We start from the raw sequence: 27,276 nt of genomic DNA on the forward strand, positions 1-27,276 counted from the left end.
CAGTGGGAGGTCCACTAGAAAAAATAGGTAAATACCTAGACGCCCTCATAAAAGAGCTAGTACTAGACCTACCCTCATATGTCCGTGACACTGGAGATGTACTAAATAAAATCTCAAATCTACAATTTGAGGGAGAGGTACTCTTGGTAGGTATAGACGTTGAATCGCTCTATACGTCTATACCGAACCAATGGGGAATTCTAGCAGTACACCACTTTCTGGATAAGAAATTTCCATTTTTGGGAGCACAAAATGAATTCCTAATAGAGATTCTTGACTTTGCACTGCGTAACAACTTCTTCCAATTCACAGGCCATTACTTTCAACAAATAAGAGGAACAGCTATGGGAGCCCCATGGGCACCATCGTATGCCTGTCTGCACCTGGGATTCTGGGAAGAGGAAGCTGTGGTCACCTCGTCTATGTACCACAGCCATGCACTTACCTGGCTGAGGTACATAGACGACGTGTTCATGGTATGGAAAGGTACACAACAAGAACTTGATAACTTCATGCAAGAACTCAACACAAACAATCGGAACATCCATTTAACCTACACTGCAGACAATCATCACATCGCATTCCTGGATCTGAATATCTACCTGGAAAATGGAAAACTTAGAACCACCACCTATAGAAAACGCACGGCAGCAAATACCTTACTCAGAGCAGACAGTGCGCACCCTGAACCACTGAAGAAAGGTATCCCTGTAGGGCAGTTTATAAGGTTAAAAAGAAACTGCTCCAAATACAATGATTACCTAATTGAAGCAAATAAGTTATACAAAAGATTTAGAGAGAGGGGATACTCTCATAGAACCCTTCGACGAGCAAAACGCAAAGCAGGCCAAAAAACAAGAAACCAACTCCTCAACACATCAAAACCAAAAAATGACAAAAACATCACAGCTCCACCCCGCCTTATTACAAAATTCGGAAATCAATGGAAAGAAGTCAGGGAAGTATTAAATAAGCACTGGCACCTTCTACAAATGACAGACAGAATTAAAAACGTGGTAGGACCAAAACCACTACTAGTGGCAAAAAGATCTAAAAATCTTGGAGACCATCTAGTACATTCCGAATACACCAGATCAAATACACAAAGGGATTGGTTGACAGATTTACCTAAATTAAAAGGCATGTACCCGTGTGGACACTGCCACATCTGTGAATTTGTGGAAAAAACCAATACTTTCACAGACTCGTCAGGTACTAAAAACTACAGTATAAACTCATTTATAAACTGCAGTACCTCACGTCTTCTATACCATATTACATGCCCATGCAATAAAATCTACATTGGGAAAACCAAAAGAACACTCCGAATAAGGATAGGAGAGCACCTGAAAAGTATAAGACTGAAGGAGGAGACCCCAATAGCACAACATTTCAAAGAAAAACATGAAAGCAATCCAAAGGGACTCAAAGTCAAAGGTTTCTGGGCACTAAAAATTCCAGCAAGACGCGGAGACTTTGACCAAGTCCTGCTACGCCACGAAAAAGCCTGGATATTTAGACTAGACACTTTGACCCCAAAAGGCCTGAATAATGAACTAAGTCTCAAAATATTTTTGGACCCATGAGCCCATCCCTGAAACTCTATCCTAACCCCCCTCCAGAGCATATCCTCTATATAACTCTACAACACTTAATTTCTGGAATGTTTGTCCTATATACACTAAATAAGATCTACAGAGAACCTAAAAATATCACCTCATCATAAGAAAAATACATAGTTTTTCTTAAATACCCCCTATATACTCTAAACCCAGTATATGCATTATTCTGTCCCCTCTGCAGACGCCATCTATATAATTACCACATAAAACTGACATAAGTCTTTTTAAGCCTCTTTTTTTAAGTCTCTATTATCCTTTGATTGTAACTTATCTATACTTAGTCAGTTTCTTAATTACTCTATTACTGTTTAAAACCGCACAGTTATCTGGAATAATTGTAACATAAGGGCATTACCTACTTTATCCACAAGATGGCACCACTTAAACCGGAAAAAATCATCCAATCAGAAATAAACACAGACTATTTAAACTATCATCTAATAGTGCCCTTTACGTTCTGAAGAAGCGTGTACAATCACGCGAAACGCGTCAACGGCTTATGGCAGACGCCACCGCAAACAGCCCATCCTCAACACAGGAACCGCCGACTCTGTAGAAGTCTTTAACCGCCGTAACACCGGATCAAAAAGACTCAACACGTGTATGCAGCCGGAAAAAGCACTTGCACGGAGGAGAAGCAGGTCTCCCCTTCACCCTTTCCCCCCTGTCAGATCCCGCTATACAGCGTTCAACATAAAGCACTATATTGGTGGAACGGAGCAACCGACAGTAACAAACGGCGTGGTTTGAAAAACCACACAGAGGGATACCAATCTGGATGTTCCCGCGAAGCTCTGAGGTAATATAGCTCTACGATACCGAGACAGGTCGACCGGACAACGAGCGGTGAGTAAAGACAACACATACACTGTTCGATTCTTCTGTCTTACAATCGGGCATAGCCCAGAAGACACTCATCATACTCATACTTGTCCAGGTCCCGGGTACCAAGAGCCCTCATTGCCGGTGAACAAAACACAGACACTACCCTCTTAATCACAAGTTCAACACACAAGAAAAGGAAATCAGTTTCACCCCCTCCTTCCACAATAAGGATCAATTGGATCTGACAACTCTTTACCAACCCCCCCTTCTCCCCCCTCCACTTTTCCTCCCCCATCCGCATAGATTCTACATCAACACAACTTGCTGCATAGTGTTATACTCCCTAAAATAGGATTAAGATTACTTTACAGCGCTGTCAAATCCTCACAATATGAGCTCCAACGCACAGATCTGAAATATCATTAGAAGAATAAATTTTCCTTCTTTTGATTACTGGATTCATCTCATACAGGGGCATTATTTTTACACCCCACTTTGAAAAGACATATTGTGACTTTGACCAAATTTCATCCTAACTACTTGATAGTCGGGAGAAGCCTTTGTGATATATCACTTGCATACTCTGCATGTACTGTAATTCAATATTTACATGCTTGTTTTGAAAGAAGTTGTATATATTTACCTTTAATTTGCAAGTGATTTACCTCCATAGGCAACATATGGTTCTATAAGAAATACATTGTACAAAAGAAGTGATACACTGTTCCATTGGAGGTACTACTCCCAACTACCACTATCTTTTGAGGGTGGGCAAGGCACGGTGGGGATTATTGCTTCAATTAGCTGCCCCATCGTTATTTGTCCAGAGAACAATGTCCTAAATAGATGATTTTAATTAGTCATCTTTCTCTATTGTCTACTGTATATGTCATTTTTATTTATTTTTTGAATAATTTTTGTAATCACCAATAAAGTTTAATATGCACCTCAGAAATTTGTGAGCCAAGTAATTGCAACCATCTTGAGAGGATCTATATCCCCTCTACATACCCCCCTTTTTTCTCTAAGGAGCGGGGCCCTCTGATTCCTCCTGTATTAGAATGTATTGTAACTGTATTGTCTTCCCTCATATTGTAAAGCGCTGCGCAATCTGTTGGCGCTATATACATCCTGTATAATAATAATAATACTATACATACACCATCCATACACCATACTATACATACACCATCCATACACTTTACTATACATACACCATCCATATACCATACTATACATACACTTTACTATACATGCACTATGAGCTTCCGATGACGTCATTTCTATGACGAAACGCATCAAGCTGTAACGCATGCTTGGCCCTTCGGTGAACCGCACGGCAAGTCCCCACTTCTGGGTACAGCGGGTACGGCGCGAGTCTCACACACAGACATTGGAGAGCAGCCGCGAGGCTGGAAAGGTCTGTAAGGGCACCAGTATATACACTATTTTTATTACGAGTGAGCTATATTGCAGTGACAAAAGGCGCAACCAGAGGACCCCCATATACCAGCAAGGACCAGGAGCATATGAGATCAAGCCTATATTGATTTCTGCTGGCGTATGCCAACAGGAATCCATGGGATCTGGTAAGTGAGCCATCTTACCATTCGGCACTCGAGGTGAAGTGGAGGGTCACACCACTACTGTACCAGTATAAGCACTTTCATCTGCACTTATCAAAATTTGCACTGAAAGGACTGTATTGCACTATTTGCACTTTCTTTCCTCAAGCACTTTGTTAACACGGACTATATACAATTTTCTGTTTTTTCTTTGTAAATATATATTGCACTTTATGAATGCCATTTATAATTTTCATGGAATAGTATATGAATAATTGCCAGCACCTATATTGCACTTTATGGATGCTATCCATTTACCCAGATAATATTGTTGAGTTATACTTGCACTTTAATCACTGGTGGTGAAATTTTTGCTGTTTTATATATATAAGTTTGATCAGCAATTGTTTTTTTTGTGACATTTTCACCATTCAATATATATGATTTATATGGGTACAAGGTATTAATACCGTAACACTGTTTTTGTCACAGTATATATGAAGTAGGGTTTTTTAGCCCTCTATCACCAGAGGTTAGCGCAGTTTTTTCAATCATTTACATGCATCATACACCATACTATACATACACCATCCATATACCATACTATACAAACACCATCCATATACCATACTATACATACACCATCCATATACCATACAATACATACACCATCCATATACCATACTATACATACACCATCCATATACCATACAATACATACACCATAAATATACCATACAATACATACACCATCCATATACCATACAATACATACACCATCCATATACCATACAATACATACACCATCCATATACCATACAATACATACACCATCCATATACCATACAATACATACACCATCCATATACCATACTATACATACACCATCCATATACCATACTATACATACACCATCCATATACCATACAATACATACACCATAAATATACCATACAATACATACACCATCCATATACCATACAATACATACACCATCCATATACCATACAATACATACACCATCCATATACCATACAATACATACACCATCCATATACCATACAATACATACACCATCCATATACCATACTATACATACACCATCCATATACCATACTATACATACACCATCCATATACCATACAATACATACACCATAAATATACCATACAATACATACACCATCCATATACCATACAATACATACACCATCCATATACCATACAATACATACACCATCCATATACCATACAATACATACACCATCCATATACCATACTATACATACACCATCCATATACCATACTATACATACACCATCCATATACCATACTATACATACATCATACTATACATACACCATATATACATCATAGTACATACTCCCCTTACCTCTGCATCTTTCTTAGAAAACTGAGCAATCTGCTGCTGGTTCTTCACCATATCCGCCCCAAGAAGTAGAGACCTCGGTGGACGTCCATTTACACTTTCCAGCAATGGAGTAAATGAATGAGGATCTCGAAAATAAATTTTCAACCCATGTCTCTGGAAAAAAGGAATAGAATAATAGAAAGAACATAAATACATTTCACAGAATACATACAGAGAATATTCTACAAAAAAGATCTAAATACCAGAGATGTATAAACAATGAGATTGTCACAGCCATGAAGATCACATTGCAAAATGAGGCAAGTTTCTAATTGATTGACAAACCTTTTAATTATTCAAATCTATAGAAAAAGAACACTTTACACACACATGAACTTTAATAGCTCAAGGGTTTAGGAGTGTGTCTATGGAAATGTTATGGAAGCTTACAATCTAAGGAATAACAAAGTCATACACTGTTGGTTGGTGAGCCTCTGAGGGTGTTCAGAAGCCAATATAAAGTATTTGTCCTGTGTAGTTTTGTCCCCTGTGGGTGGCCATAACCGGGGCCGGATTAAGAGCATCATGGGCTTGGTGCTGAGGATTTTGAAGGGCCTTAAGGGCCGTGCCTTGGCATGCACCCAGAGGAGGAAGGGTGCAGCCATGCATGCCTAATTCAACATGGGATGCTGTCTCTGAAGCCCATAAACACATCCATGCATCGGCAACTGTCCCTCCTTGTCCAGCCTTCGTGCTGTGTGGGGAGGTTCTGAGGGAGCTGCCTGGGGAAGCGAGCATAGAAGCCAGACTTCTGTGTTTACAAGTGACAGAAGAGCGGTAACAGTGAATATGGCCAACCCGGGGCCTATATTAAGGTAGGGGCCTGGAGCTGCAGCTCCAATAGCCCCTACGTTAATCTGGCCCTGGCCATAACACCATCCTTCTTCCTACAAGCAAGGAGCCTGGCTGCCATGTAACTGGCCAACAAATGACTGTCTCCTTGCAAACGTCTTCTCTACACTGTTCCTTGTCTTTGTTGCTTTGCTACCATTTTGCAAAAACTCTAAAGTTGTTTCTTGAAAAGCTAGCCTGCATTTTTATGCAAAAAAAAAAAAAAAAAAAACTTGAAAAGCCCATCTGTGCCCAATAAGAATAAAAATAACTTTAATCGTTGTACTCATCATTTTCACACAATTAGTACAAGCAATAAAATCTGGCCTGTTGTGTATTATATTTTCCTATTAGCTTGCAGATAAAACAAAAAAAATGACTAAGCTTGGCTGCTGGATCTTATAAGCAGCAAGTATCTAAATGATTTAAATTGTGAATTAGAACTGGAAGTTGGGTTGAGGGCATTCAGTACACGACTTACACACAAATTCACACATTACAACGTATTAGGAAATATCAGCTCCTTGGAGATTTCATAATGTAGCCCTGTAACTATTACAGAATGACAAAATCTGCCTAAATATCATGATTCAATTCACGGCAGTGACTGGGTTAGAACGAGGACAGAACATCCCATATAACAAAGAATTTCCAAGCTACAGGGATCTCTCAGCTATCAGAGGAAGACAATTCTTTATGAGCTCAACGCAGCAATGTCATAGGTTTCCCATCTATATAAAGAAGCTGCCAAAATAGATATATGGAAGGTGACTGGTGAAGATGCTGCTGTTGGACCGTCATCCCTATCTAGACTTCCCTACTAATAATGAGCATGTAAACAGAGAGGGGTATACTACTAGAGAGAGGAACGTGTAACCAGAGAGGAGCATGCAACCAGAAAGGAGTATACTACCAGAGGGGAACATGTAACCAGAGAGGAGTATACTACCAGAGGGGAACATGGAACCAGAGAGGAGCATGCAATCAGAGAGGAGTATACTACCAGAGAGAGGAACATGTAACCAGAGAGGAGCATGCAATCAGAGAGGAGTATACTACCAGAGGGGAACGTGTAACCAGAGAGAAGCATGCGACCAGAGAGGAGTATACTACCAGAGAGGAACGTGTAACCAGAGAGAAGCATGCGACCAGAGAGGAGTATACTACCAGAGGGGAACGTGTAACCAGAGAGAAGCATGCGACCAGAGAGGAGTATACTACCAGAGAGGAGTATAGAACCAGAGAGGAGTATAGAACCAGAGAGGAACACGTAACCAGAGAGGAGCATGCAACCAGAGAGGAGTATACTACCAGAGAGGAGTATAGAACCAGAGAGGAACATGTAACCAGAGAGAAGCATGCGACCAGAGAGGAGTATACTACCAGAGAGGAACGTGTAACCAGAGAGAAGCATGCGACCAGAGAGGAGTATACTACCAGAGAGGAGTATACTACCAGAGAGGAGTATAGAACCAGAGAGGAACACGTAACCAGAGAGGAGCATGCAACCAGAGAGGAGTATACTACCAGAGAGGAGTATAGAACCAGAGAGGAACATGTAACCAGAGAGGAGCATGCAACCAGAGAGGAGTATACTACCAAAGAGGAACATGTAAGCAGAGAGGAGTATAGAACCAGAGAGGAACACGTAACCAGAGAGGAGCATGCAACCAGAGAGGAGTATACTACCAGAGAGGAGTATACTACCAGAGAGGAACATGTAACCAGAGAGGAGCATGCAACCAGAGAGGAGTATACTACCAAAGAGGAACATGTAAGCAGAGAGGAGTATAGAACCAGAGAGGAACATGTAACCAGAGAGGAGCATGCAACTAGAGAGGAATATACTACCAGAGAGGAACATGTAACCAGAGAGGAGTATAGAACCAGAGAGGAGCATGCAACAGGAGAGGAGCATACCACCAGAGTGAGAGGAACATGTCACCAGAGAGAGGAGTATAGAACCAAAGAAGAGCACGCAACAGGAGAGGAACATATAACCAGAGAGAAGAATGCAGAGATGAGCACGTAACCAGAGAGGAACATGTAACCAGAGAGGAGCATGCAATCAGAGAGGAGCATGCAATCAGAGAGGAACATGTAACCTAAGAAGAGCGTGCAACCAGGGAGAAGTATAGAATCAGAGAGGAGAATGTAATGAGAGAGGAGCAAGCAAACAGAGAGGAGCATGCAACCGGAGAGGAATATACTACCAGAGAGGAGTATAGAACCAGAGAAGAACATATAACCAGAGAGGAGTATAGAACCACAGAGGAGCATGTAACCAGAGAGGAACATGTAACCATAGAGAAGAATGCAACCAGAGAGGAGCATGTAACCAGGAAGGAGTATGCAACCAGAGAGAAATATGTAACCAGAGAGGAATAGGAACCAGAGAGAAGAATGCAATCAGAGAGAGGAGCAACCAAACATAGAGGAGAATGCAACTGGAGAGGAGTATACTACCAGAGAGGAGTATAGAACCAGAGAGGAACATATAACCAGAGAGCAGTATACTACCAGAGAGGAACATGTAACCAGAGAGGAGTATAGAACCAGGGAGGAACATGTAACCAGAGAGGAGCATGCAACCAGAGAGGAGTATACTACCAGAGAGGAACATGTAACCAGAGAGGAGCATGCAACCGGAGAGGAGCATACCACCAGAGTGAGAGGAACATGTCACCAGAGAGGAGAATAGAACCAAAGAGGAGCATGCAACAGGAGAGGAACATATAACCAGAGAGAAGAATGCAGAGATGAGCACGTAACCAGAGAGAAACATGTAACCAGAGAGGAGCATGCAATCAGAGAGGAACATGTAACCAGAGAGGAGCATGCAATCAGAGAGGAAAATGTAACCTAAGAAGAGCGTGCAACCAGGGAGAAGTCTAGAATCAGAGAGGAGAATGTAACAAGAGAGGAGCAAGCAAACAGAGAGGAGCATGCAACCGGAGAGGAGTATACTACCAGAGAGGAGTATAGAACCACAGAGGAGCATGTAACCAGAGAGGAACATGTAACCATAGAGAAGAATGCAACCAGAGAGAAACATGTAACCAGAGAGGAATAGAAACCAGAGAGAAGAATGCAATCAGAGAGAGGAGCAAGCAAACAGAGAGGAGCATGCAACTGGAGAGGAGTATACTACCAGAGAGGAGTATAGAAACAGAGAGGAACATATAACCAGAGAGGAGTATACTACCAGAGAGGAACATGTAACCAGAGAGGAGCATGCAACTAGAGAGGAGTATACTACCAGAGAGGAACATGTAACCAGAGAGGAACATATAACCAGAGAGGAGTATACTACCAGAGAGGAACATGTAACCAGAGAGGAGTATACTACCAGAGAGGAACATGTAACCAGAGAAGAGCATGCAACTAGAGAGGTGAATGCAACCAGAGAAGAGCATGCATTGAAATCAGTGTTGCAGGTTATTGATTCACTCCCATCCGTGCAACCAGAAAGGAGCATGTAACCATAGGGAAGCATGTAACCATAGGGGGGCATGTAACCAGAGAGGAGCATGTAACCATGGGGGAGCATGAAATTAGAGAGGAGCATATGAATAGAGAGGAGTATGTAACTAGATGCACCAGAAAAGATGTAACCAGAGGAGAATGTAACCAGAGAGGAGTATGTAACCAGAGAGAAGCATGTAACTAGACAGGAGTATGCATCTAGATAAGAGAATGCAACCAGGGAGAAACATGTAAAAAGAGAGGAGTACGCAACCAGAGAGGAGTATGGCACATTAAGGAGTAAAGCCAAAAGCATGAAAACCCCAGAGCTTGCAGAATGAAGTCAGTATTGGCAGCTCCCATATTTCTGTATGAAGAGACTCCTTACCTTCAGCTCCAGGTCTTTATAAATCTGCGGTCTCAGGAGGCTGAGCAGATATGACGCTCTGGAGAATTTAAAACCTAGAAGAAGTAAGAAAACCAAGAAGTAAGACAACAGAGAAAATGTACTGCAGCTCATTGTATTCTATGTATTATCCTATCAGATGTATCTGCTTTTCATTATTCTGACCGCTGTAGGGGCTACTACAGTCTAAATACAATAGCTGGCAATAAGATGCCTCCATGTATGCTGCATGATTGGAGGAATCTAGTGGTTTCTCTTAGCAGAGCTTCACCCCATTCACTAGGTTAGGGGAATAATTATCCCCCTGCAGATTTAATTATCCAATTGAATGCAAACAAGCCTTTTTTTTTTTTTTTCCTCTACCCATGATTGGGTATTCTTTGCAAGGAGTATTTTTTACTTTACTTCACCACACTCACTAAGTTAGGCGAAAATTTCCCCCCGAAGGTGAATGTGTGCTACGGCTTAGGTAAATCAAGTCAATACCAATAAAAAATAATCCAGACAGTGAAAAAAATACATTTTTTCATGGTAAATATTTTTTTCCGCATCCCAATGTTGTGTTACGTAATATATTTCATTTAAGTCAGTCTGAGGTTTGGAATACTAAGGGATTCTCAGGTTCCTCATACAGATGAAATATTCAGTATATTGTCAGGAGTAGACCTCTTCTTTCCCTTCCTCTATAACCCTAAATAGAATAGATCTCTTCTTTTCCTTCCTCTACAACCTGGAGAAGAGTGGACTTTTTCTTTCCCTTCCTCTATAACCTGGAGAAGAGTAAACCTCTTCTTTCCTTTCCCCTGTAAAAGGAAGAAGAGTGAACCTCTACTTTCCCATCCTCTATAACCTGGAGGAGAGTCAATCTCTTCTTTACCCTCCTCTATAACCTGGAGAAGAGTAGACCCCTTCTTTCCCATCCTCTATAACCCAGAAAAATTAGACCTCTTCTTTCCCATCCTCTTCAACTGGAGAAGAGTATATCTCTTTTTTCCCCTTCCTCTATAACCCGGAGAAGAGTAGACCTCTTCTTTCCTATCCTCTAAAACCCATAGAAGAGTGAACCTCTTCTATATCTTCCTATATAACTCAGAGAAAAGTAGATCTCTTCTTTCCATCCTCTTTAACCAGAGAAGAGTAGATCTCCTCTTTCCCTTCCTATATAACCTGGAGATGAGTAGATCTTTTCTTTTCCTTCCTCTATAATGAAAAGACGATTATATCTCTTCTTTCCCTTCCTCTAAAACTGAAAGAAGAAAATATCTCTTCTTTACCTTCCTCTATAACCCAGATAAGAGGAGATCTCTTCTTTCCCTTTCTCTATAGCCTGGATAAGAGTAGTCCTCTTCTTTCCCTTAAAGAAAGAACCTGGAGAAGATTAGACCTATTATTTCTCTTCCTCTATAACCCAAAGTAGAGTGGACCTCTTGTTTTCCTTTCTTCTTAAACCTGAAGAAGAATAGACCTCTTCTTTTTTAACTCAAATAACACAGAGAGGAGTAGACCTTTTTTACTTTCTCTCTATCCCAGAGAAGAGTTGGCCTCTTCTTTCCCATCCTCTAAACCCAGAGAAGAGTAGACCTTTTCTTTACCTTCCTCTATAACCCTGAAAAGAGTAAACCTCTTCTTTCTCTTCCTCTATAACCCAGAAAAATTAGACCTCTACTTCCCCATCCTCTTTAACTGGAGAAGATTAGGTCTTCAGGAGGGCACACACTGGGGGGGTTGGGAGGACATAGCATGGGGTGTCAAGAGGGAACACACTTTGGGGAGGTGTTTGGAGGGCATACCATGGGGTGTTAGGAGGGCACACATTGGGGGGAGGTGTTGGGAGAGCATTCCATGGGGTATCAGGAGGGCACACACCAGGGGGGGTATTCACAATGCTTTATTGAGCTAAATGAAAAGGACATGCATTTCCATCTGTCAGCTAACAGCACCTCTATGCTAAGCTGCAGTAACTCAGCAGACGTAGCATAGAGGTCCTTGTAATCGAATCCACCATGTACAGTTAGCTGAGCCTACCTCCAGGAGCATTCACTCTGCTCAGCTGCTCACACTTCCCTCTTCCAGGCCGGCGCGATCTCCGTGGTCAGGTACATCCTCATCCCGCCCACTCACACAGCAAGCAGCCTGCAGGAGATGGGCTGGAAACCTGCTGGGGGAGGTACAGGGGGCGGAGTGTCAAGTGTCTATGTGTAATGGCTGTGAGTTGTCCGGACCGCAGCTCTGATTTCCCGGGGTGCGCTCGGTCTCACAATCAGTAATATTTTCTCGGGGGGAGCAATTGCCCTTTTGTCCCCCCCGCCGAACCCCGGAGACTGACTCACCGAACCCCTGGGGTTCGATCGAACCCAGGTTAAGAACCACTGCTCTATAACCTGAAGAAGAGTGGACCTCTTCTTTCCCATCCTCTATAACCTAGAGAAGAGTAGATCTCTCCTTTCCCTTCCTCTATAACCTGGAGAAGAGTAGATCTCTTCTGCCTCATCCTCTATACCCTGGAGAAGAGTATATCTCTTCTTTCCCTTCCTCTATAACCCTAAATAGAATAGATCTCTTCTTTTCCTTCCTCTATAACCTGGAGAACAGAAGTTCTTTTCTTTCCCTTCCTTTTTAACTCGGAGAAGAGTAGATCTCTTCTTTCCCTTCCTCTATAGCCTGGAGAAGAGTAAACCTCTTCTTTCCCTTCTTCTATAATGCAGAAAACACTAGACCTCTTCTTTTCCTTCCTCTATAACCTAGAGAAGAGTGGACCTCTTCTTTCCCTTCCTCTATAACCCAAAGAAGAGTAGACCTCTTCTTTCCCTTCCTCTATAACCCTAAATAGAATAGATCTCTTCTTTCCCTTCCTCTACAACCTGGAGAACAGAAGATCTTTTCTTTCCCTTACTCTTTAGCTCGGAGAAGAGTAGATCTCTTCTTTCCCTTCCTCTATAGCCCGGAGAAGAGTAAACCTCTTCTTTCCCTTCTTCTATAACGCAGAAAACACTAGACCTCTTCTTTTCCTTCCTCTATAACCTGGAGAAGAGTAGATCTCTTCTGATCTTTCTCTTTAACCTGGAGAAGAGTAGACTTCTCCTTTTCCTTTCTCTAAAACCTGGAGAAGAGTGGACCTCTTCTTTCCTATTCTCTTTACCGGAGAAGAGTAGATCTCTTCTTTCCCTTTCTCTATAACCTGGAAAAGAGTAGACCTCTTTTTTCCTTCTTCTAAAACCCAGAAAAGAATATATCTCTTCTTTCCATTCCTCTATAACCCAGATAAGAGGAGACCTTTTCTTTCCCTTCCTCTATAACCTGGAGAAGAGTAGACCTATTGTTTCTCATCCTCTACAATCTGAAGAAGAGTGGGCCTCTTCTTTTCCTTCCTCTCTAACCCAGAGAAGAGTAGACCTCTTCTTTCACTTCCTCTCTATCCCAGAGAAGAGTAGACCTCTTCTTTCACTTCTTCTCTAACCCAGAAAAGAGTGGGCCTCTACTTTCCCATCCTCTAAATAAAGAGAAGAGTGGGCCTCTTCTTTAACTTCCTCTATAACCCAGAGAAGAGTGGGCCTCTTCTTTAACTTCCTCTCTAACCCAGAGAAGAGTAGACTTCTTATTTTACTTTCTTTTTAACGCAGAGAAGAAAAGAACTCTTCTTCCCCTACCCTACCCTAACCTAAAAAGAAAATTAGACCTCTTCTTTCCCATCCTCTTCAACTGGAGAAGAGTATATCTCTTTTTTCCCCTTCCTCTATAACCTGGAGAAGAGTAGACCTCTTCTTTCCTATCCTCTAAAACCCATAGAAGAGTGAACCTCTTCTATATCTTCCTATATAACCCAGAGAAAAGTAGATCTCTTCTTTCCATCCTCTTTAACCAGAGAAGAGTAGATCTCCTCTTTCCCTTCCTATATAACCTGGAAATGAGTAGATCTTTTCTTTTCCTTCCTCTATAATGAAAAGACGATTATATCTCTTCTTTCCCTTCCTCTAAAACCAAAAGAAGAAAATATCTCTTCTTTACCTTCCTCTATAACCCAGATAAGAGGAGATCTCTTCTTTCCCTTCCTCTATAGCCGGAGAAGAGTAAACCTCTTTTTTCCTTCTTCTAAAACCCAGAGAAGAATATATCTCTTCTTTTCCTTCCTCTATAACCTGGAGAAGAGTAGATCTCTTCTGATCTTTCTCTTTAACCCGGAGAAGAGTGGACCTCTTCTTTCCCATTCTCTTTACCGGAGAAGAGTAGATCTCTTCTTTCCATTCCTCTATAACCTAAAAAGAAAAGTAGACCTCTTCTTTCCCATCCTCCAAACCCAGAGAAGAGTAATCCTCTTCTTTAACTTCTTCTATAACCCAGAGAAGAGTAGACCTCTTCATTCCCTTCCTCTAAACCCGGTGAAGAGTAGACTTCTTCTTTTCTGTCCTCTATAACTCTGAGAAGAGTGGACCTTATTGTTCCTTCCTCTATAACCCGGAGAAGATTATTTACAACCAGCAATGTTGTGTTTTAAAGAATAACAATGTAACACTGAGGAGGGGTAATCTACCTGGAATGATCTCTTCTGTCACCGCGGCTCCTCCAATCACATGTCTTCTTTCGAGAACCACAGCACTCAGTCCAGATTTCTGCAGATAAGCCGCCTATAAATTATATAAAACATGATCAGGATTTTTTTTCTCTGTCTACAGAACACTCATAACAAGAGCAGAAGGCACTCTAAATGGTAAATCTTCTTTCATTCATTGGATTTCATTTTTTTTATTCATGGAGGATCAGCATCATATGTGGGCATTACCTATGCAAATTCAGCCTGCTTAGGAATGCCCACCTCTCCAGGCTGGCATCCACCCATCGAGGCATTTTGATATTTGCATGACTCCTAACACTGCTTGCACCAGGATTGAGGGCTCTTGAGAGGAGTACTGAGGCAGGGTGCTGTGATGTTTTTAGGAAGCTATGTACAGCACCTCCCACCATTTATGATCTACCTGCATTGTATAGAGAAGCACAGAGACCCAGGGATGACATCACTGGGTGTAAGATAAGGCATTTAATGAAAAGAGGTTTTACTTTTAAAATTGTTATTAGCTTGTTAAAGAGGGGAGAGGAGGGAGGGAACATTAATGGCAAAATATAAGCAGAATAAACTTCCGCTTTAACCACTTAAGCCCCGGAGGATTTGGCTGCTCAAAGACCAGGGCCTATTTTGCGATTCGGCACTGCGTGATTTTAATGGACAATTGCGCGGTCCTGCGATGCTTTACCCAAATGAAATTGATGTCCTTTTTTTCTCACAAACAGAGCTTTCTTTTGGTGGTATTTGATCACCTGTGCGATTTTTACTTTTTGCGCTATAAACAAAAAAAGAGTGACAACTTATAAAAAATAACAATATTTTTCACATTTTTTTATATGAAATTCCCCAAAAAAATTAAAAAATCAAATTTTTTTAACATTTTAGACCAATTTGTTTTCTGCTACATATTTTTGGTAAAAAAAAAAATCGCAATAAGCGTATTTTGATTGGTTTGCGCAAAAGTTATTGCGTTTACTAACTACGGGAAAGATTTATGTCATTTTTATAGTTTTTTTTTTAAACTAGTAATGGTGGCGATCTGCGATTTTTTTGCGGGACTGCGATATTGCGGCGGACAGATCGGACCCTTGACTGACATTTTTGACACTTTTGGGGGTACCAGTGACATTACTACAGTAATCAGTGTAATACATATGCACTGTTACTGTAAAAATTACACTGACAGGGAAGGGGTTAACTTTATTGGTGATCAGTGGGTTAAATGTATCCCTAGGGGCGTGATTCTAACTGCAGGGAGGCGTGGCTTGTGATGTAAACACAGAGACATACGATCCTACATAGTAGGATCGCGTAGTCTCTGCAGTTACATCAGGGAGAATGACAGACAGCTGTGTTTACATCAGCCGTCTGCCTTTCTCCCTCTCCAGAGGGAGATCGCGAGTGGCCGGCGGACATCGGAGCTGCCGGTCACTCGCGTGGGGATGTCAGGGAACGAGCGGGGGTGGGAGCGCACCTCTGGCGGCACGCGCTCGCCCCCTAGAGGCTCATGGGTGACTAACGTACCCCTACGTCACTTTGCCCAGGTAAACCTAAAGCCAAACTTGTATATGTATCCTATACTTGGTATGGTCTGATTGTTTAAGACAACATGACTTTGTATACAGAATATTAAAGCTGATTTATAGCCACCAATGTAAAGTTATAATTAAATATAAAGGCTTTGCATTTCAGCTTTATCCCCTTGAGATTTTTCTGTATAGACAGCCCCAGGAGGGGCAGCACAGGGATGTCTGTGGACCTTTATGTTGAAGCACCTGTTGGAGTTAGAACAGCGCAGTCACTGCCATGCCTCTCTTTCTTATCCAGTCCACAGCAGGATTACATTTATAGACCATGTAATGGGTGGTAATGTGGAAACAGCCCATTATAGTCCATATATTGGGTGTTAAGATTAGAAAATGCCATTATATCCCATATAATGAGTGTTAATGGAGGGACAGGATATGGTATCCCATATAGTGGGTGTTAATGAGGGGGACAGGCCATGGTATCCCATATAATGGGTGTTAATTTGGGGAGCAGCCTATGGTATCCTATGTAATGGGTGTCAATGGGGGGGAGCAGCCTGTGGTATCCCATATAATGGACGTTAATGGGGGGACAGGCCATGGTATCTCATATAATAAGTGTTAAATGGGGGACAGGCCATAGTATCCGATGTAATGGGTGTTAATGAAGAAGCAGGCCATGGTGACCCATAAAATGGCCATTAATTTGGCGTCAGGCCATGGTACCCTTTATAATGAATGTTAATGGATGGATAAGACATGATATCCCATGTAATGGATGTTAATAGGGGGGAACAGGCCACGGTATCCCATATAATGGATGTTTATGGGGGAGCAGGTCATTGTATCCCATAAAAAGTGTATTAAGAAGTGCGCATGCGCGTCTGCTCCGAGATGGAGGACTGATCTCGGAGCTCCGCACCGCCTCAGCCGCTGAATCAGGGACAAAGACCGATTACCGCACCACACCGCTCCCTGCGCCCATCATCGTACGGCGGAACCTCCGCTCCCACACCTCAGATGTCCGGAGTCCCCGCAAGGAGAGATCTTATGCCTCAACTCGATCCCGGCCTGCGGACGCCTGGGGCTTACAAGATGGCGGCTCCCGACCCGCACAGCGCGGACACCTCGGCGGCTCCCTCGGACTCCATAGCGGATCAGGACCAGCCTGCATCCCTTCTGCGCACCCCATCTGCCCTCCCTGTGAGTGTTGGGGGACAGCCCTATCCGTCCCCGGCGTCCACAGAATCGCTCCTAGAGCACACCCTGGGGGAATTCGCCCTGACACCTCTGGGAGACTACACTTACAGCCCTGAGCCACAAGCTGCAGCAGCACAGGGCCTCTCCCCATGTCCCACTGACTTTGCTTCTATGATGGCCTCCTTCTCCAAGATGTTAGACAGGGGTCTTGCATTGAATGCCACACAGATCACCACCTCTATTCACCAAGACATACTCCACTTAGGATCACGGATTGATGCAATTGAAAAGAAATCAGACCAGACCATTGCTCGGATGCATCAGAACTCGTCCCACATTCAAGTGTTACAAGACCAACTTGACTACGCCATGTCTAAAATTGACGACCTGGAAAATCGGTCTAGGCGTTATAACTTCCGTATACGGGGGCTCCCGGAAGCAGTTAAGGACACTCATTTTGCGGTTCGTACATTTCTGAAAGAACTGATGCCTGACATTCCTGAACACCGCCTAGAGCTGGATAGGGCCCATAGAGCCAGCCAGTCGCCAAGAGCTGATGGACTTCCTCGAGATATCGTTGTTAAGCCTCATTTTTATGCAATTAAAGAGGAAGTCATGAGGCTCACACGCAATATGGATCAGCTTTCCACTCAGGGGTCCCCCATTCAGGTCTTTGCGGACCTGTCTCCTTACACTATCCAGAAACGGAGGTCCTTGAAGCCGCTACTACTGATTCTCACCCAGAAGAATATCACTTATCGCTGGTCCTTTCCCTTCAGATTGACTTTTTCCTACCGCAACAAGTCCTATGGTTTTTCTTCGTTTCCGGATGGTGAGAAGGTTATGCTCCAACTGGGTCTCCTTTCCCAAGGACAGCTCTCTGCGAGTCAACATAAAGGAACTCCAGCTCCCAAACGACCATCTCCTACCAGCCCCGTGACTCCATCGTGGGTTAACCAGCAATCCAAGCGATCACGAGAAGCCAGACCGCCCTGAGGACACTTTTTTTTTTTTTTTGGGGGGGCTGATATCTCCCGGTTCCACCTTTTTTTTTGCCTACATGGCACCTTGTCTCAGGCTTTTCGCCTAAGGGACTCTGGCTCTTGTTCTCTTGTTAGATCTATACCTCCCCTAGCGGGTACCATTTGGCACAGGGTTGTGCTATATTTCCCTCCCCACCCTCTGCTCCCTGCCTTTCCCCTCCTCCCTAATCCATCTCCCTTCTCCCTCTACCTCCCCTGAGACCTTTCCCACCCTGCTCTTCCTTCCCCTCCCCTCCTCATGCCCTCCCATGAGCATCGATTGGGGGGGGGGGCTCTACTCCGGTACTCACAGGGGTGCTACCTATCCCCCTACCCCCACCCCATTTTGGTGTGCTCTCTTCCTTTCCGCTCACATAGATGCTACATTATATAAAGTGTTTATATGTTTTGAATGGTCTTTGTCCATAGTTTTCTGATTAAAGGGTGTGGGGAGGAGGGATCTTCTCCCTTCTCTTTTCACTCTCGGCAAAGGTAATTTGGCTGGGGCGGCAGCCATGCGCCTCACCTTGTCTTTGAGCAGAACCCCACTTCTACTCTCGGACAACCTTTTCTTTTCCTGTCTAGGAGCCCCTATTGGGCGTCCTAGGCGAGGACTTGGAGGCGACTTCCCGGACCCGGCTGGGCCCAGGGAACTCAGTCTCCTACTTGTTTTTGGTAATTTTTCCCCTCCCTTTTTATTTTTGAGTTTGTTTTTGTTATATTAGGGTTTTGCACCTGTGCGCTTCAATCTGCATCCACGGTCTGGTGCTTTGAACCTCGCTCTCTTTGTCTAATATTTCCTTTCTCTTCTCTTCACCCCCTCTGTCTCTTCCCTCATCTACTGCAGATTTTCCAGGTTCTGAAGAGATTCCCAGACGACGCACATTCCTGGAATTCACCTATCATCACCCCTCCAGCTCGGAGATCATCCTGCTCGGACCCTCTCCGCCTTTTTCTAGGGTAAGCCCTCTGATACACCCAGGGGCAGTCCTCCTCTCTGGTCCAGTATGGCATCCACTTCTGCACCTCCTCACCTATCCATAGTCTCACATAACACGCAGGGTCTGAACTCTCCCATTAAACGTCGGAAAATCTTCCAACTCTATCACTCCCAACACGTCGATGTCGCTCTACTGCAAGAAACTCATTTCCCCAAGAGCTATCGACCTTCCTTTCTTCATCACAAGTTTGATAAATTTTTTTTGGCCAACGCAGATTCCAAGACAAAAGGGGTGGCTGTGTGTATTGCCAAAAATGTACCCTTTTCTCTGTCCAATATGGTTGCTGATCCGGAAGGCCGCTACCTCTTGGTCACTGGCGACATAGATAACATCACATACTCCTTCATTTCTTATTATTCCCCGAACAAGGGACAGGCAACGTTCTTTAAGGAAATGTTGGATACCCTATCGCCTCATTTCAAAGGACTTGTAATCTTAGGGGGAGACACGAATGTGGCCCTGGATCGTTCCATCGACCACTCTCTGAAGGGTCTTTCTAAAAATAAACACTTACCCAAACAAAGCACCAAAATCGCTCGCTCTGTCTATTCATCTGATCTCTCAGACATTTGGAGGGAACTTAACCCGCGGACCAAGGATTACACTCATTACTCGGCCCCACACCGTATTTACTCGCGAATAGATCATATTTTCATTAAGACGTCCATGATCCCTCTTGCCTTAAAAGCTAGCATTAGGGAAACTGCACTCTCGTACCATGCCATGGTTCACCTCTCACTAGCCAGGTCATCATGCTCTGGCCGACCGTCCAGGTGGCGCCTTAATGAAGCTATATTGAGCAACCCAGCACACTGTGCGCTTGTCACGGATGCCTTGAAAGCATATTTCCATGACAACGATACCGGAGACGTCTCACCCGAAATTCTATGGGCAGCACATAAACCCACGATTAGGGGCAAGCTTATTCACATAGCTTCCCAGCTGAAACGTGACCGCTTACAGGCTGTAGCTGATTTGTCAAACACATTTCTCGAAGCATCGAAATCGCATAAAGCTAATCCCTCAATAGACTCCCTCGCTAAACTCGATTCTTCTCGTTTAGCCCTGAATCTTGCCCTCACGACTGAAGCGGAAAAACATATTCGCTGGTCAGGTGCCCGCTCATACATCTCTAGAGACAAAATAGGTACAAGACTCGCAACTAAACTGAATCCCAAAGCAAAATCTACCTCCATACCTAAGATCCGTACTAAACAAGGCGACCTGACTCAACACCCCCAGAAGGTGTTGGCGGCCTTTCAAGACTTTTATTCTGAACTCTACTCTGCCCCTCCGATTTCCCCTTCCAATGCAGACGACTTTCTTAAGGAGCTGGACCTCCCCACTCTCTCCAAAGAACACTCTGCTCTTATGGAGAAACCTATTTCTGAATCCGAAGTACTCCTAGTTCTCAAGTCCCTCAAACTTAATTCGGCACCTGGCCCGGATGGGCTCCCCAATCTTTATTACAAAAAATTTGATGCCACCCTCGCGCCTTATATGGTCCGTTTCTTTAATTCTCTCAGAGACGGCCATAACCTAGCACCGGATTTGAACGCAGCCACCATCTCACTTATCCCTAAACCCGGAAAAGACCCTAGCGATGTAGCAAACTATCGCCCGATCTCGTTAATTAACAACGACCTTAAGATCCTTACCAAAGTCTTAGCAAACAGATTATCCTCTTTTATTGCTAACTATGTTCATATTGACCAAGCTGGCTTTATTCCGGGTCGACAGGGCACTGATCAGATAAGGCGAGCGATTGATATTATCTCCCTCCTCCGCTCTCGGTGGAATGGTGGTCATGCGCAAGAAGGATACCTCCTTTCGATTGATCTTAGGAAGGCCTTCGATTCCGTCTTGTGGCCCTACATATTTCAGGTTCTGCAAAGATGGGGCTTTGGTCCCAATTTCCAGGGCTTGCTTCAGTCACTCTACTCCACCCCGTCTGCCCAAATCCGCGTTGCAGGGCAATACTCCTCATCTTTCCCCATTGAAAAAGGCACTAGACAAGGCTGCCCACTCTCCCCGCTTGTCTTCGCTATAGCTATTGAGACTTTAGCTATCGCGATCCGGACTCAACCTGATATCAAAGGGGTCACTTGCGGGACCCAAGAACATAAATGCGCCCTGTTTGCTGATGACCTCCTGCTATTCATCACATCTCCTCTTACATCCACACCTAACCTTCTCAAACTCTTGCACACGTTCGGCCAAATCTCGGGCCTCCACATCAACACCGCTAAATCAATGGCACTGAATATCTCCATCCCTGCTAGTTCATTAGACAATCTTCGGACTTTTTTTCCATTCACCTGGAGCTCTCATCTCATACCCTATCTAGGGATCAACCTACCTAACTCGATTGATAAACTTTATGATGTAAACTATCCCAGCACCCTTAGAAAATTGGAAGAAGATATTAAGTCTTGGTCCAAACTTGAGCTTTCCTGGATAGGGAGGATCAATACGGTCAAAATGACCCTGCTGCCACGTATCCTTTACCTATTTAGGTCGCTCCCCATCCGCCTTAAAAAATCGCAACTGGCACCATTACAATCCAAAATTATTCACTACATTTGGGGCAACAAAGGCCACCGCTGCCCGCAATCCACTCTTTTTCGTAGGAGAGATGACGGGGGCTTGGGTCTCCCCTCATTATGGTGGTACTACCAGGCGGCTCAACTCGCCCAATTCTCAATCATATACTCCAGGGGCCAGAAACCCGATTGGGTGCGTATTGAGAGACAAGCGGCCCCTCATCACACGCTTGATTTCCTCCTATGGTGTAAACCTAAGACCCGACCCCCTATCCTTTCTCCTACCCTATCTCACTCCATATCTCTATGCGATAAACTGTACAAACTCTCAGCCCTCACGTCCGACCTGAAACCCTTGACCCATCTATTTAACAACCCCGACTTCCCACCGGGACTGGATATTGGGGCCTTTAAATGGTGGCTCAACAAAGGCCTCTTTAGAATAGGTCATTTTTTTAATCGAATGGGCCCTCTTTCTCACGGCCACTGCACGAAACTCCTTAAGATGCCCCCCACTGAAACCTTTCGTCACACACAGATTTCTCACTTCCTTCATTCTATTTGGTCCAATACACACGAACCCCCTCGACTCACTCCGTATGAGAATTGGTGCTCTAACATTCTGGATCAGAGAGGGGGTATTTCCACTATCTATGCCTCCCTAACGGGTGCCGGGGACAAACCATCTTATGCTGCCTCATGGGAATCAGACCTGAATGAATCGTTCTCGCATGAAATATGGACCCGATGCTTCCTCCGCTCCTACAGGGGTATTCTGAATGTTGCTCTGATAGAAGCTAACGTGAAAATCTTTACCAGGTGGTACAGGGTCCCGACCAGATTGGCCTCGATGTTTCCCAACGCTTCTCCCTTATGTTTCCGCAATTGTGGAATGACTGGTTCGATGTTCCACACTTGGTGGTCTTGTCCGCGCATTAGATCCTATTGGAACAAAATTTTTCACCTAATGCGGAGAGTATCAGGCCTCGCTATCCCACAAAATCCCAAAATAGCCCTCCTAAACTTTCCCATCGAACGTGCTTCTAAACACTTATCCAGACTTCTTTTTTTCATACTGCTGGGTGCTAAAATGACTCTGGCTAGGTCATGGAAGCGGGATACAGTCTCCTTCAATGCAGCTAAGAGGAAAATTTCCTGGCTCATGACCCAGGAGAAATTGGCTAGTATACTACTTGATAAAAAGGACGCGTTCGAGAAAGTTTGGGAACCTTGGGCAGTATATACAAACACGCCCCTTTATCCGGGTCATTTATCGTCAGATGCTGGGAATCTCTGATCTGCCTGCACTATCATAGCCCCTCCTTCCTTTTTCTCTTCTTCCCTGCCTTGTTTAGGATGAGCCTTCCTATCCCACCTTTTCTTCTTGCCCCTTTCTCGCTTTTCCCTTTTTTTTGTTTTCTTGTTTTCAGTATCCTGAGAACCCTTCAAGCATAGACCGCTGTTCTTGGCTGATTGATTGTTAGCCGCACTCTTTTCGATTTTTCACTACTGCATATATGTCGAATGTTATCCATGAGGTCGCTTTAGCTTGTTTTTCCCCTGGAACCGCTTACACTTCACGTTACGGCACTCATATTTTCAGATGTCTTGTGTTCCCCCCCATCCCCCCCCTTTTTTTTTTTTTTTTTTTCTCTCTCTTCCCTGCCTCACGGCATCTTTATGGTTGAAAACTGGTGGTAGGGGTTCCCCCCTCTCTCTGGAGACAGTTAGTGATCCCAATGGGGGTCTCCTGGGATTGGGGAGGGCCTTCCCCGCCCCCCTATATGATAAAGAATTTCTCCCTTCCCCCCCCCCTTTTTTTTTTTTTTTTTTTTTTCTCCCCTTCTGCGGTCCAACATGTCTGTTTTTTTCTAATCTCTGCCTCATGATACCGTTCTGGTTAAGTTACTATCTGATTGTATTAGTGTTCTCTTGTGATACCCTCATGATATGTACTGTTCTTGAAAATTGAGCATGTTTTGGTTCACTGATTAATGAAAAATAAAAACTTTTTGCAAGGAAAAAGTGTATTAATGGGGGGAGCAGGGCATGGTATCCCATGTAATGGGTGATAATGGGGGAGCAGGCCATGGTATCTCAAGTAATGGATGCTAATGGGGGGTCAGGCCATGGTATCCCATATAATGGGTGTTAATGGAGGGACAGCCAATGATATCCCAAATAATAGGTGTTAATCAGAGAACAGACCATGGTATGCCATATATTGGGTGGTAATGGAGGGACAGGTCATGGTATCCTATATAATGGGTGTTAATGGGGGGGCGGCAGCCCACAGTATCCCATGTAATGGGCATTAATGAGGGGGACAGGCCATGGTATCCCATATAATGGGTGTTTATTAGGGGACAGGCCATGATACCCCTCATAATGAATGATAATAGGGTGAGAAGCCATAGTGTCCTATGTAATGTGTGTTAATTGATGAATAAGCCATGATATCCCATGCAATGGATGTTAATAGGGGGAACAAGCCATAGTATCTCATGTAATGGATGTTTATGGGGGGACAGGTCATGATACCCCATGTATTGGGTGTAAATGGGGCAGCAGGTCATAGCATCCCATTTAAAGGGTATTTATGGGGAGGAGCAAGGCATGGTATCCCATTTAATGGGTATTAATGGGGACAGGAGCAGACCATGGTATCCCATGTAATGGATGTTAATGGGGGCAGGCCATGGTATCCCATGTATTGGGTGATAATGTGGGAGCAGGCCATGGTATCCCAAGTAATGGATGTTAATGCGATCAGAGCATGGTATCCCATGTAATGGGTGTTAGTGGGAGGACAAGCCATGGTATCCCATGTAATGGGTGGTAATGGGGGAGCAGGCCATGATATCCCAAGTAATGTTAATGGCGGTCAGGCCATGGTATCCCATATGGGTGTTAATGGGGGGACAGGGCATGGTATCCCATGTAATGGATGGTAATGGGGGGGGGGGGACAGGCCATGCTATCCTAAATATGTCCTCCAGACTGGTCAGTTCCTATCTCCAGTCAGACAGCTTTGCAGGAGCCATTTATTGAACAGAATCTGAACTCAAATAAAGGTTTTGTACTGAATTGTAAATGATGGTATTTTTCAGGCACAACTATTACATAAAATATAATTCCTTTATTGTAGATAATATAAAAACATACTAATATGCCGTACAACATTTCATCATACAGGGTTCGGCTCCGGTGTAGGGGTCCCAGACCATCAGCATCCACATCCCACCCCCCAACAGGCACTCCAGAGCGGCCAATCCTCAGGTCCATGGGACCTACCAACAAACAGACAAAGCAATGCACATAACAATTCATAATTTAAAGTGACAGCTCCAGTCCCCCTGGCAATGACATTAAGTAGACAACAAAAATAAAAACATAAACGTGTTTAATGAAACGTGTCGAGCCATATAAGTGCAGCATATATTCATACTACTATTACAAAATGTTGTGGTGAAACCAATGAATAAGACTATCATGGATCTACTTTATGAATTTTTTACGGCATATTAGCATGTTTTTATATTTATCTAAAATAAAGGAATTATATTTTATGTAATAGTTGTGCCTCAAAATACCCATCCTTTACATTACAATACAGAACCTCACAATATTTAGGGCTATGGCACGTTCAACTTACCAAAGAATATTCTGAACTCAGATAAATGTAACAATTTAGGGATGACATTTCAGAAGAATGTTTTTATTGTTGTAGTTTTGGATGATCCAGCTTTTAGAGTAAGCTATGCAGTAAATGTACAGTAGAGGTAATGAATAACTGCGCACATACTGTGAATGATTTATCACATCCTTGTGTAATAATTATACCATACATTACTTCTTTTAATGTTGTCAGCAAATAGTTTTCTGAATGTCCTACACCCAATCCATCATGTATAAGCAGCTTAACATCTGATTAAGCTAAAATGAACATTTCAAAGCACTTCAGGATTAAAACTTACCGCTACTAGACCATTGTGCCCTGTAATAGAAGAAAAGGAAAAAGAATGAATACTAAAAGAAAAATTACTCTTTTCCAAAAAAATTTAAAACTGAATTCCAGGAATTAGACTAAATCTCCTTCTGCATTCAGTCCAACATCCCCCCAGAATCCTGCACGGCAAGGGTTAAATGCTTGTTTTTTCTGGGGGTGCAGAAATAAGGTGTAATATCTTTCTCCATTTACCGGTCAAGCACTGCCACCATCCTAAGGCACCCTTAGGCATGGTCCCGTGCTTGCCTCCTCCATGTAGAATGTAGGGTAATAGCCTTATTCCTCTCTGCTCTCTGAGGCTCCATTCACACCTGAGTGTCAGCATTTTCTCCCATTTTTAAGCTTTTTTTTTTTTTTGCATGTTTTAGGAACAATGCGCCATACAGGAGCTTCTATGGGAAAAGATCACTTGTTTTTACCCCATATTCTTTTAATATGGCAGTGCGCCTGAAAAATGCAGGTAACAAGTGTTTTTGCACATTTGTTCAGTCATTCAAAATAATCTTCTTTACTTGTTTGAGCAACAGCACCTTGTAGGCAGGTGCAGTTAGCTAGTCTGCCACTAGATGGCTCTGTGCTAGAATACTGTCTGGTTAAAGAAGATGGTGCCATCACTATGGCACTTTTCCACTGCAAGTACCGGCTCGGCTCTACTCGGCCCTGCTTGGCCCGGTTTGCTTTTCCACTGCTGGTACCGCATGGAACGGTGTTGGAACGGTTCGGTACGGTACGGTATGGTTTGCTTTTCCACTAAAGTAGTACTAAAGTTAAGTGGGTGGGATAACAACGATTCTCTGACCAATCAGTGGCTAGTAGTGACTGCATGCAAAGGATTGTGGAATATAGTACCGGGTATGGTACCTTTTGGAACCACAATCGAGGTGGTACTGTTTTTGAGAGCCGTACCGTTCGGTTTCCATGCAGTGGAAAAGCGCCGCCGTACCGTACCGAACCGTTCCGACACCGTACCATGCGGTACCAGCAGTGGAAAAGCACAAAAGCGAGCCGAACCGTTCGGTTCCATGCAGTGGAAAAGCGTCAGGCCTTCCTGTAGTGGTGTCATGGGTGAGTCAGTTTCCACATATAAACCAGGTTGGGTGGAGCCCTAGTGCAGTTGGGAAATGAGAGCCAAACATCCCACATTTTTGCAGATGTAGCCTGCAAGCGGAGGCACTGGATAAGGCTGGAGGCTAGGGAGAGGTAAACCTGCACCCAGGAGAGCTGGCTGTGGACTTCTTGACCTTTATGGAGGTGGGGGCTACGCCAGGC

At 43.7% G+C, this 27,276-nt stretch overlaps 1 protein-coding gene across 1 annotated transcript in view; it reads right to left on the reverse strand.

Annotated features, from left to right (window-relative positions):
* Positions 1-27,276, reverse strand: part of PYROXD2 (pyridine nucleotide-disulphide oxidoreductase domain 2) — a 179,266-nt gene that overhangs the window by 130,337 nt on the left and 21,653 nt on the right. Inside the window, exons 2-5 of the mRNA XM_082268370.1 lie at positions 25,976-25,995; positions 14,674-14,767; positions 10,128-10,201; positions 5,405-5,557 (exon numbers count right to left, since the gene is read on the reverse strand). Coding sequence (XP_082124496.1) covers positions 5,405-5,557; positions 10,128-10,201; positions 14,674-14,767; positions 25,976-25,995 — 341 coding nt within the window. The remainder of the gene's footprint in view (positions 1-5,404; positions 5,558-10,127; positions 10,202-14,673; positions 14,768-25,975; positions 25,996-27,276) is intronic.

The sequence above is a fragment of the Pelophylax lessonae genome (assembly GCF_965119305.1).
Source record: "Pelophylax lessonae genome assembly, chromosome: 9".
Taxonomy (NCBI): domain Eukaryota; kingdom Metazoa; phylum Chordata; class Amphibia; order Anura; family Ranidae; genus Pelophylax; species Pelophylax lessonae.